This window comes from Electrona antarctica (assembly GCF_951216825.1).
Source record: "Electrona antarctica genome assembly, chromosome: 1".
In the NCBI taxonomy this organism is placed as follows: domain Eukaryota; kingdom Metazoa; phylum Chordata; class Actinopteri; order Myctophiformes; family Myctophidae; genus Electrona; species Electrona antarctica.
This window is the reverse complement of record NC_136806.1, coordinates 44,033,542-44,045,574: the sequence shown is the minus strand read 5'-3', so window position 1 is coordinate 44,045,574 and position 12,033 is coordinate 44,033,542. Positions and strand designations below refer to the sequence as shown.

General features: G+C 43.9%; 1 protein-coding gene across 1 annotated transcript in view; it reads left to right on the top strand.

Annotated features, from left to right (window-relative positions):
- Nucleotides 1-12,033, top strand: part of slit3 (slit homolog 3) — an 88,458-nt gene that overhangs the window by 16,584 nt on the left and 59,841 nt on the right. Inside the window, exons 7-10 of the mRNA XM_079504791.1 lie at nt 3,700-3,843; nt 4,328-4,491; nt 8,553-8,703; nt 11,473-11,547. Of these exons, the coding sequence (XP_079360917.1) occupies nt 3,700-3,843; nt 4,328-4,491; nt 8,553-8,703; nt 11,473-11,547 (534 nt within the window). The remainder of the gene's footprint in view (nt 1-3,699; nt 3,844-4,327; nt 4,492-8,552; nt 8,704-11,472; nt 11,548-12,033) is intronic.

Sequence of the window (12,033 nt, the reverse complement as noted above, 5' to 3'; positions counted from 1 at the left end):
GAGAGAGAGAGCGAGAGAGAGAGCGAGAGAGAGGTGTATGTTTTCGAATGCAGGTATGAGGAAAATGTCTCACATAACACCATTAGCATTTATATAGTCCTCCATTAGAAAGACATATCTCACATACCTTGTCATAATACTGCAGATATAAAGTGTGATGGTGTCTGTGTGCGTGCGTGCATGCATGCGTGTGTGCATGCGTAAGCCTGTGGACATAATGCGTGCGTTTGGTTTAAGATATTGACTATTTGAGCAAGCAAATAGCAATTATGGTATGTATTTGGACACGGACCCCTATCGGAAAATACGCGACTCAGGTGTTATACTGATGGTACAGTACTAATGGAGGCTCTGTTCTAATGGAGGCTATTGTGCATGTTGCAGGCTCACTCGAATAGGTACAAATGGAACCGTAAGGGTTCATTTGGTTCCATTTATTCACTCTGGGGGTCCTTGAAATGATAAAGTTTGAGAACCACTGCACACTAACTGGAACAGAGCCTTAACAAATGTACTGCCAGATTTAGTTCTCGCTGCGTTTAGCTTCTGCCACATCTTTTCATTCTATTGTCTGATTTTGGAGGTGAAAAACTAAAGCAAAATCCGTCCAGCAATCGTTATTTAATTCACCCAAAATAGCTAACAGCTAATAACAAAACATTTTGTCGACACTTTAGTTATGAGCCGTGAATAAAGCTTGTTTTGGTCAAAAACGCAATCTGGGAAAAGAATCTGAGATAAACAGGTTTAAAAAAAAAAAACACTCTTCAACACAGGGCTGATTGCAATAGCTCTGCCTGGAAGAAACCTCAAGTGAATGTATATTTTATACTCGTGTCAGTGGTTCATATATATTATTAACACTATGGGGCATATCTACATCATGCAATTTAAACTAAACTATATCTGCTAGCATGGCTTAGAGGTCGCTCAGCGGGAGGAGGAATATGTATTTTAATATTTCATACACTGACCGGGTTGAAGCCGGCTAACATCGAATACTCACTCTCTATTCGGTCAAGCGTTGAAATACAGTAGTCAGTCTGTCATGAATTCAAAGAGAAGCCATATTTCCAAATGGGCAGCATATCATTTTGAAATGATTGACATTCTTTTCATTTGAGGTCTGTCACAATGTTGAAGCGCTCTCTCTACTAAACTTGACCAAGGTGGCTCTTGTTTTTCCCTCTACAACAAAACTCCCTCGCCACAAATAACCGATCTACAAGCTCACAACACGTCCTGTTACTGATTATCTTCTTACCGATTATTCTATCGATTTATTTTCCGCTTAATCAAATAATATTTTGGTTTTCTATGTTTTATACCTACCGGTATATCAGTGGATATCAATGCAGAAAAGAAACATCTTAAAGTCTTAAAGTTGGTCGGAAAAATGTTGGCATTTGGCTGTGGCTTTTACAGGCCTTTCGATATAGCCTCCAGCTAATGGGAGGAGTTATCAATAATGTGACAATGTTCTCTTTGTTGTCACTTGTCCAACATGGCAGTAGTGTGCCTTGTAATGGCCTGTACAGCCTGTTCCATCAGACTGGTCTGCAGGCCCAGTGGTGTGCCTTGTAATGGCCTGTACAGCCTGTTCCATCACACTGGTCTGCAGGCCCAGTAGTGTGCCTTGTAATGGCCTGTACAGCCTGTTACATCACACTGGTCTGCAGGCCCAGTAGTGTGCCTTGTAATGGCCTGTACAGCCTGTTCCATCACACTGGTCTGCAGGCCCAGTGGTGTGCCTTGTAATGGCCTGTACAGCCTGTTCCATCACACTGGTCTGCAGGCCCAGTAGTGTGCCTTGTAATGGCCTGTACAGCCTGTTACATCACACTGGTCTGCAGGCCCAGTAGTGTGCCTTGTAATGGCCTGTACAGCCTGTTCCATCACACTGGTCTGCAGGCCCAGTGGTGTGCCTTGTAATGGCCTGTACAGCCTGTTCCATCACACTGGTCTGCACTGCAGGTCCAGTAGTGTGCCTTGTAATGGCCTGTACAGCCTGTTCCATCACACTGGTCTGCAGGCCCAGTGGTGTGCCTTGTAATGGCCTGTACAGCCTGTTCCATCACACTGGTCTGCAGGCCCAGTGGTGTGCCTTGTAATGGCCTGTACAGCCTGTTCCATCACACTGGTCTGCAGGCCCAGTGGTGTGCCTTGTAATGGCCTGTACAGCCTGTTCCATCACACTGGTCTGCAGGCCCAGTGGTGTGCCTTGTAATGGCCTGTACAGCCTGTTCCATCACACTGGTCTGCAGGCCCAGTGGTGTGCCTTGTAATGGCCTGTACAGCCTGTTACATCACAGGTCCGGAGGTTGTAAAACATCCTCTACATGTAAAGGGACGTGTAGACCTTCAATACAAATTAATGGAGAGAAGAAGAAAAAATAAATGAGAATCTAGAAAACTGGGCCCATGAGGTTTTTAACACGACAGCAACAATACATTTTATATGACTTCTAGCTACTGGTCTGCTGTTTATGATTATGTGTGCGCGTGTGCGTGTGTGCGTGCAGTTTCAGGTAATTAGTTCCCGCTGTGAGCTGCCTAATGATGCATGGGTATGTTGCAGAGTGGCCGAGACAGAGAGAGAATGATAGTGTGTGTGTGTGTGTGTGTGTGTGTGTGTGTGTGTGGTGTGTGTGTGTGTGTGTGTGTGTGTGTGTGTGTGTGTGTGTGCGCGCGTGCGCACGCGTGCGTGCGTGGGTGGGTGTGTGTGTGTGTCATTGCAGGCGCTCGTTATGATGGTTTGAAATGGTTAAGCTCTGCTGTTGTTAATCACCTGTCAGACGGAGTTTAACTGGAAGAGAAAGAGAGGGGGGAGACGGGGGGTAGAGAGAGAGAGAGGGGGAGGGGGGGGAAGCTACCTAGCCACAGTGAGGGAGATGGGGAGAGAAAAACAGAAGCAGAGGTATCCGGCCACCTGGCTGTATATTAGTTAATGGCGTTATGAAAGGTGGGAGGAGAGATTGACGAGAGCGGTCAGTGAGTCCCCGTCTCTTGTGTTTTGTCTAATGTCTGCCAGGCCGTCTGTCTTCCTCTGCCATCTATCCGCAAATTACATTTTCACCTGTCCTCACCCACCCACTCTCTTCTCTCCAACGCTCTGAGCTTCTGTCTACCTCCCATCAAATTAAGTTATTAAACCGGCCAAAAGCAGATACTGTATGCTGCTTTCACTCCTAAAATGAGAAATAAATGAAAGAAAGAAAGAAAGAAAGAAAGAAAGAAAGAAAATTGCTGTCATTTGTGTCATCCAATCTTGACTGGCTGGGATGAGAAGAGAGCGGAGGAGAGGAGAATGGGAGGGTTGCCATATAACAAGCAGAAAACTGGTGGACTATAATATAATTTGTCTCATTATCCTCATACCTCAGTCTTGTTTCTTGTGTAGAATAAAGGAAATATATCTACAATAAGCTACATCTAATAGTACACCTGAACAAAATGTGTCCCTATAACATATCATTATCATCGTATGATTGCACATTTCTTGGTACTGTATGTTTCATGCAAAAAAATATTTTCAATTTATTGTTTTCAGTTTTGTCGATGTTCTGTTTTGTACTCTTCAAATAGGGTAGGCATAACCTTTTCGGTGCCACCTCTGTCTTTGTAAACCAAACTGTATAGTATCTATTCTTGTTATATAAAGCACCAAACTAAACTCTTCATTCATTCATTCATATCCAGGCTGCTCAACGCTAACAAGATCAACTGTCTGAGAGTCAACACCTTCCAAGACCTCCAGAACCTCAACCTGCTGTCGCTGTATGACAACAAACTGCAGACCATTAGCAAGGGCCTGTTCGCTCCGCTACGCTCCATCAAAACCCTGTGAGTGTACACACACACACACACACACACACACACACACACACACACACACACACACACACACACACACACACACACACACACACACACACACACACACACACACACACACACACACACACACACACACACACACACTTCTGACAGCAAACTACAGAAGATTCGCCAAGGATGCAATATCAAGACCAGTGCTTCTCAAACATGTTCCGAGTCAGGGACCTCCAGATTGATATAGGCTGCAGGCCCCTATTTGAGAAGTTGTTGTGTCCGTCAGTGTTTCCTCCGAAGAAAAGATATATGTATAGAAATTGTCTATAAAAAAATATTAATATATATATATATATATATATATATACATAGATATACGTATATATCGTAATATTAATATTAATGTAATATTTGTTTAATGTATAAAATAGCAGTGTGTCACTTTGTGCCACCCCACTTTGAGAACCAATAATCAAGACCTTCTCTCTCCTCTCAGTCACCTGGCCCAGAACCCCTTTATGTGTGACTGCCATCTGAAGTGGCTGGCCGACTACCTGTTCGACAACCCCATAGAGACCAGCGGCGCTCGCTGCAGCCACCCGCGGCGGCTCGCCAACAAACGCATCAGCCAGGTCAAAGGGAAGAAGTTCAGGTGCACAGGTAGGACATGCCTAGAAGCCTCGAACAGTCCTCTGTATTTCCCTTGGTTTTCTACACAGCATCTCTCTCTCCATTGCCCATCACTTATTCCTCTCCTAGGCAAAGCGAGTTTTATTTGTATAGCGCATTTCAACACCACGGCAATTCAATGGGCGTTATATTAGAGCATTAGAGCAATGACACACATAAGTCGTTTGAATACAATTAAATTGGTTATTAAAGAGTTAAGAGAATAGGAAAATTATAATAAGTATTAAAAAATACAGAATATATGGGAGTTAAAATAATATTCCATTTCATACTGAAAAGCATACACAATATAATATAGCAATACAATAATTGATTCGGCAGGTACCATCAGCCGTAACTTGCGGTCACCAGCTGTGCGTCTGTGAGTGCATTAGCACATACTGTATTTATGTGTGGTTCAGTGTACTGTACTGTTTGTGTGTGTATATGCTCAATTTGTGTGTTGCAAATATTGTGTGTAATAAGGGTCTAAAGGTCCCTGCACACAGAGCGCGTTTTTCGGATTTTTAGCTGCGTTTCTCCATCGGTTTTCCGAAAAACACGTCCAGTGTGCAACCACCTTAAGTGGAAGAGACTCCCACAGCTGTCTGGACACACCCTCTGCTTTAGCCCCTCCTACTGTATGTCCCATGGCCCCTCCCTCTCATTGCATTTTTCGTCTTCTGTGGACATCCTACTCTGTCATGGGAAACTCTCTGCGCCACCTTCTTCCTGTGTGGACCCGTCTTCTATTGGTGCAGTTGTTTCATTGTCGTCGTCCCCCCTCCCTCACCCCCTCTTCTGTATGGACCCTGCCTCTGATTGGTGCAGCTCTCTGTTGCCCCGCCTTCTTCCTGTGTGGACCTGCATTCTGACTGGTCAGCGCCGCTGTCTCTTGTGCTTGATCTAACCATGTGGCCCCGCCTATTGTGACTTCACATGGTTCCGTCAAGCGCCAGGGACCGCCCCGCATGCACCCACCTGCCTCTCCTAGCCGTCGGCACGCAAGGAACCGCTAGATTACGCCTGCACCTTTGCCAGCCAATCACAGGCCAAGGAGTACAGACCAAGGGGTGGTGAAATAGTTGCCATATGTACACAACTATTCTACTGTAACACATGATAAACCATTAAAGTAGCTATAAGCAATAATATCTTTTTTAATTACCTTTTTTTGTCATTGGTCGATTTGCCTTCCTGATTGTCATTTCTGCAGGGTTTTTTTCAACCAATGACAAAGCTTCTAGGAAAATCTTTAAATGCAGATTGTGGCCCCTAGATGTGTCACAGAGACAAAACATTTTTGGGAGTGTTTTACCCATGGCTGTCTGAATAGAATACCCACCCAAAAAAAGGTCATTCAAATTTAGAGATATTATTGCTTATAGTTAGCTGTCGCCTAGAACTAGATATTCACGTATGTAGAGAGGTGTGAGTATACATGGTGTCTGTGTTTGAAATGAGTGAGCCTGACAATGAAAAAAACATAAAAGCATAATGTCAAACAAAGTGTAGATTTGTTCATTTAAGTGGTTCAACTGTTCAACAACAACTCTGAATGAGGGTCATGAAAGGTGTTCAGACACGTAAAGCATGCGTACAAAATAATAATAATGATGTAAGTTTGTCTGTCTGTCTGTATTGCATGTATGTATGTACGTATGCAAGTACATGCACACATGCACACCTGTACACACATGCCCACCCACACTCACACATCACTATTCCAATTAAATTGTGGGTATTAATCATGTTCTTTGTGAGAAATTAATAAGGGCCTTTCTCGGCCCCACCCCTCTCCAATTGTTTATATTGTGTTTAGTTTCCAAGATGGCCGCAGCACCAGGAGGGGGTGGAGCGGAGGTGAGCGGGCGGGGTCGACATACTGAGCTGCATTCAAGACACTTGCCTTGTGTCCGACACCTGACTTGTGTCTGAACACAGCTTTGATGGATGTGTTCTGCCCCCCATCAAACAAAATGTTTGGTCAAACCATATGGGCTTCCATTGGAAATGCATTGGAGCAGCCATTAAACACAGACACAAGACAGACACAAGACAGGTGTCTTGAATGTGTGAACGCAGCCCAGTAAGGGCATATGTCAACCCCACCCGCTCACCTCCGCCCCACCCCCTCCTGGTGCTGCGGCCATCTTGGAAAGTAAACACAATATACACAATTGGAGAGGGTTGGGGCCGAGAAAGGCCCTTATATTATATAACTTATAACTGCACCCACCTCCTCCTTCAAATAGTCCAATAGCATGGCAGAGCTTTAGTGACTGGCATGGCTGATCCCGTTTCTCCTGTCAATGGAAACTCCCTTTCCACCCCCCCCACCCCCCCCACCCCCCCCTCAAATGTCTGAGTCACAGCTGTCTATCTTGGGAAAATGTCGGTCTATCCTGTCGTGTGCATTAAAAATGTTAATAAATTAAATGTCCTCATTTCCCTCGCTACTTCTTTCTGTGTGCCCCTCCTCTCTTCCTTCCAGCCATCTCCCTCCTCCCTGCCCTGACCCCGCATCCACCTGCTCTCCCACACACCTGTCTGTTCTCACCGGGGCTCTCTGCCACCGAGCGCGCACACACAGACACAGACACAGACACAGACACAGACACACACACACACACACACACACACACACACACACACACACACACACACACACACACACACACACACACACACACACACACACACACACACACACACACACACACACACACACACACACACACAATCCAGGCGGGTTAAGGCTATCGCACGACGCACACTCGGCAGGTGGTCTGACTGCTCAACGAGGACCGTATCTGTTCTGCCAGAGTTGTAGAGAGATAGATATAGTCTGCACCACCACCATGCATTTTGGTGAGAGAGAGAGAGAGAGAGAGAGAGAGAGAGAGAGAGAGAGAGAGAGAGAGCTGACAACAGAGGCAAACGCGAAGAGAATAGGAATATAGAAAGGAGGATAACAACAGCAACAGCAGACAGCTGGAGGGCAACTGCACAGATAAATAAGACAAATAAGGGAAGGAAGGAGTGACAGAGGGAGAGAGAGAGAGGGAGAGAGAGAGAGGGGGGCAAGATGATAACCATAAACTGTGTGTGGCTGCTGCATGATGTAAAGCAGATCTTTCTCCATGGCAGCCATAAATAACACAAGTTTAGATTAATTTCCAAACAACAGATACAACCTCTCGCACAAAGTTGCCGAACCACAACATCCTGGTATAAATACATTTATCTACCTCACATGTATCAGCAGAGCATGTGTAAGACGATCTGGGTGGTTTGTCTGACAATGCGATTCACCCTGGGTGTCTGTCTTCATACAACTCCCCCAATCCTGAGTGTTGGCCTCTTCACAGTTACTGTGTCCTCTACTGCTCAACTCAAGGATAAACCTTAAAAGTAGGTTGTGGGGAAGCATCTAGGGATTTGAACCGGCAACCTCGCGGTTGCACTCTACTCTTCCTGAGGTGTTGTCAAGCACAAATGAACAGTCATACACAAAGTCATGACTCATGCCGGCTTACCATGAGATCTTGTTGCATCTAATGGTTGAAATTGAAAAGGGAACAAAATATGAATGGCTATTTTTTTGCCTACATTTGCAATCTCTAAATGTAGTAGATAGAATGATATTTGAGTTGTCTTTGGTATACTATGTACAGTAAATGTGTTCATACAATAAGGGGTGAAGTGGAAAATTGTGAAAAATAGTTACAGAATAAAACCAATAATGTGTATTTGAATCGGCTGATGATTTCTCCTTGGTTTCTCCTCTTAAATGTGTCTGTGCTATTCCGTCTGTCTGTCTGTCTGTCTGTCTGCATCTATGCCCCCCCTGAAATTTAAATCCTTCTCTCTCTGTTTCTATCCATCTCTCTGCTCCTCCCTCCTACACATTTGTCCGTCCTCCCTCCTACACATTTTCCCCCGCCACCATCCTTCCCTCCGTCGATCGCTATCTCTCCTCTATCTCCTGGGTCCATTTATTCACCCCTTGTGTTTCATTCCCTCATACAATCTGCCCCTCTCCTCTCCAGGCCAGGAGGACTACCGTAGTCGTCTGAGTGGAGAGTGCTTCCAAGACCTGGTGTGTCCAGAGAAGTGTCGCTGTGAGGGGACGGTGGTGGACTGCTCCAACCTCAAACTCACCCGCCTTCCTGCACACATCCCAGAGCACACCACCGACCTGTGAGTTTCTCTCTATCTCTCTCTGTGTGTCTCTCTCTGTGTGTCTCTCTCTCTGTCTCTCTCTGTGTGTCTCTCTCTGTATGTCTCTCTCTCTGTCTCTCTCTGTATGTCTCTCTCTCTGTCTCTCTCTGTATGTCTCTCTCTGTGTGTCTCTCTCTCTATCTCTCTCTGTATGTCTCTCTCTGTGTGTCTCTCTCTCTGTCTCTCTCTCACCAGTGGGACATACTATGAGGTTTCCACTCGACAGAGACAATATGTATATTTACATATAACACATACACATACACGCGCACGTGCATAACATGTTGTTATTAACACATAACATAACATAAAAAAACAATAATTATTATTAATTTTAACATTTTTTTAACATAAAATATAATCATTTCAAAGCATACAAAATTGAACTACACACACACACACACACACACACACACACACACACACACACACACACAGCAATGCATGTACAATGTGAACTCTGTCACTGAGTATACTCTCTCTCTCTCTGTCTTTTTGTGTCTTTTCACTCTTTCCATCTCTCCGTCTCCGTCTCCGTTGTTCCCATCTCTATCTCTCTGGCTGACATTATGCCTCCTCTCAGAGTGACTTCTCTCGAGCAGTTCATCTGTCTCGTTCAGAGTCCTGCGGGACTCATCACAATGTCTGGCCCATGGTCTCTTAGATCGCAATACAGGAGAACATAATGCACATATAATCAGATTACAATAATCAGATTACATTTTCAAACATATTCAATATGAATGCAAATAGATAGTGTAGTGTAAGTTGGTAGCGCTTCATAATTCATCATGGAAACATGTCCGAACGGTCTCGTAGCGAGTAGCGAGACGCAGCATTGTAGTAGGCCTACTAATGGAGGTTGGATGCCTTATGACATCCAACTAGATATCGTCACTTGTTGGACAGAAACCTTGTAGCTCCATATTTCATCTTTTTATGTTTTATCTTTCATAAACAAATGCCCTATATGTCATACAATGTCACATTGTACCGAACATATAGATCTTCAAGCTCACAATTAATAATCTTGTCATAAAGTAACACCAAATAATATTGATAATCCAGTATCCTACAACCCATTAGTGTCCAGACTCTCTTTTCTCCCTTTCTGTCTCTGTTTCTCTTTGTTCTCTCCTCTAGCATCTCTCTTCTAGCTCCCTTCCCTCCTTCCTTCCTGATCCCAGGGTGTTTCTCTTGTCAGAAAACAACCTTGTCCTTCACGCCCAGTTAGAGGGCACATCAAACTGTTGGCTTGTTGTTTTTCAATGCCTTTCCTTTCAGAGTTATTTCAAGGAAAAAAAGGAAAGTACTCACATGTTTTACTTAAGTAAAAGTATCAATATTGCAATCTAGAAATAATCTGTTATAAGTACATTGCTGGAATTCCAAATTTACTTGCGTAAAAGTACAAAAGTATTGGTAATTTTGTATCAAAATGTACTTTAAGTGCCAAAAATAAATGTATACATCTTCTTTTGAAAATAGCAGATCTACAAGCTTGAGCTTGTAGATCTGCTATTTTCAAATGGCCAAAATGTATATAGGGCTGAAGTGGTAAATACAGTATACTGTATGTTCTCTAATAACCCAAATCTACAAACGAACTAGTAACTAAAGCTTTCAAATAAATATAGTGGAGTAAAAGTACAATATTTGGATCTGAGATGTAGTGGAGTAGAAGTAAAAGTATTGGATATTGGAAATACTCAAGTAAAGTACAAATACCTCAAAACTGTACTTAAGTAACTTTCCACCACTGGCCTCTACCCTGCCTTATCAGGGGAAATCAGAAGAGGGTGTAGCTGAGCTGAAGGCTTATCATTCTTCTCTTGCCTTCTCCTCTTCCCCACAGGCCATAAAAATCCTTGACAGAGGCCTTGAAAGTGCTTCATTTGTAGCACTGAAAGCATTAGTCGGCCGTAACTGACACGAGCATTCTGTGATTAAGCTGATTCTTTTTACCATTATTATTAGTAGTAGCATCAGTGACTTCCACTGGTACCTTTCTTGTCTCGTCTCATTATTCTCCCTCTATCTTCTTAGAAGTTGTTCCCTCCAGCATTGACGCATCATGTACGTACTGTATACGCGCACGCAGAGAGACACAGACAGACGCAGAACGAGAGAGAATAGCCTTTTAGCGTTTTGGGTTTTAGTACAAATTACCTCCATAAAGCAGATGTCTAGCTCCCTATCTCTCTAAGCGGGCTCTTCTCCTAGTCCTGGCTTAGTGCATTGTGGGTATTGATGACCATATAGAAAAGATTCATGGCCGTCGCTGTTTCTGTACCACTACTTCTTCTTCACCGGCCATACGTCTCTGCTCGCCTCCGCCCCGTTTCTCCTCTTCCCTTCTCTTTTGTTCACCGGTCTTCTCTTCTCTTCTTCTCTCGTCTTGTGGAAACCACCACTCCCCTTCTCTGTTCTCTCCTGTCCGTGTTGTTGACTTGTGAGGTATGCTCATACTTCACAAGTCACTGAAGGCATATTAACCTTCAAATGCTCATTCCCCCTCCTCTCCTCTTTTCTATTTCTGTTTTGTGCGTGTGCGTGCGTGCGTGCGTGCGTGCGTGCGTGCGTGCGTGCGTGCGTGCGTGCGTGCGTGCGTGCGTGCGTGCGTGCGTGCAAGTGAGAGAGAGAGAGAGAGATTTTTCGGGATCTGCTGTTTTTAAGTGATGTGATTTATGGAAGAATCAAAGTCCCAACCCTTTTACCATACATCTCTCCTCCATCTGTATCCTCTAGGCGTCTGAATGACAATGAGCTCACACTCCTGGAGGCTACAGGAACCTTTAAGAAGCTGCCCAACCTGCGTAAGATGTATGTATAAATGATACTTTATTTACCTTCGACATTGCATGTATGAACTCCCTGTTTGTTTAGTGCTATAGCCCCTCCTACTGTATATACAGGTTTAATGTTTGTCTTTAAGCCAATGTTTAAAAGATTAATTCTTTAATTATTTCATATTGATACCTTTTCGTAGTTGTATGTAGCCAAGCACTTTTCGTTCAAGTACCACTACTTCTTCTTCACCGGCCATACCTCGTTTAATAAACACCATTGACAATGAAGGGAGAACTTACACCATTTTGTAACTCATTACGTCATATTGTCTCTTTATTGTTAATGGCATTTAATGTTTGTGTTGGCACCGTTTGTTTTACATCACCATTACATCACCTAATCAACATGCATTTTTTTATTTGTCCACTACTCGCTTTTAGTATTATTTATTAGACCCATGGTGAAGTATGAATGCAGGCTGAGTTTAAAGGAAAGGAAGGAAGCTACAGTAGGCGTAGA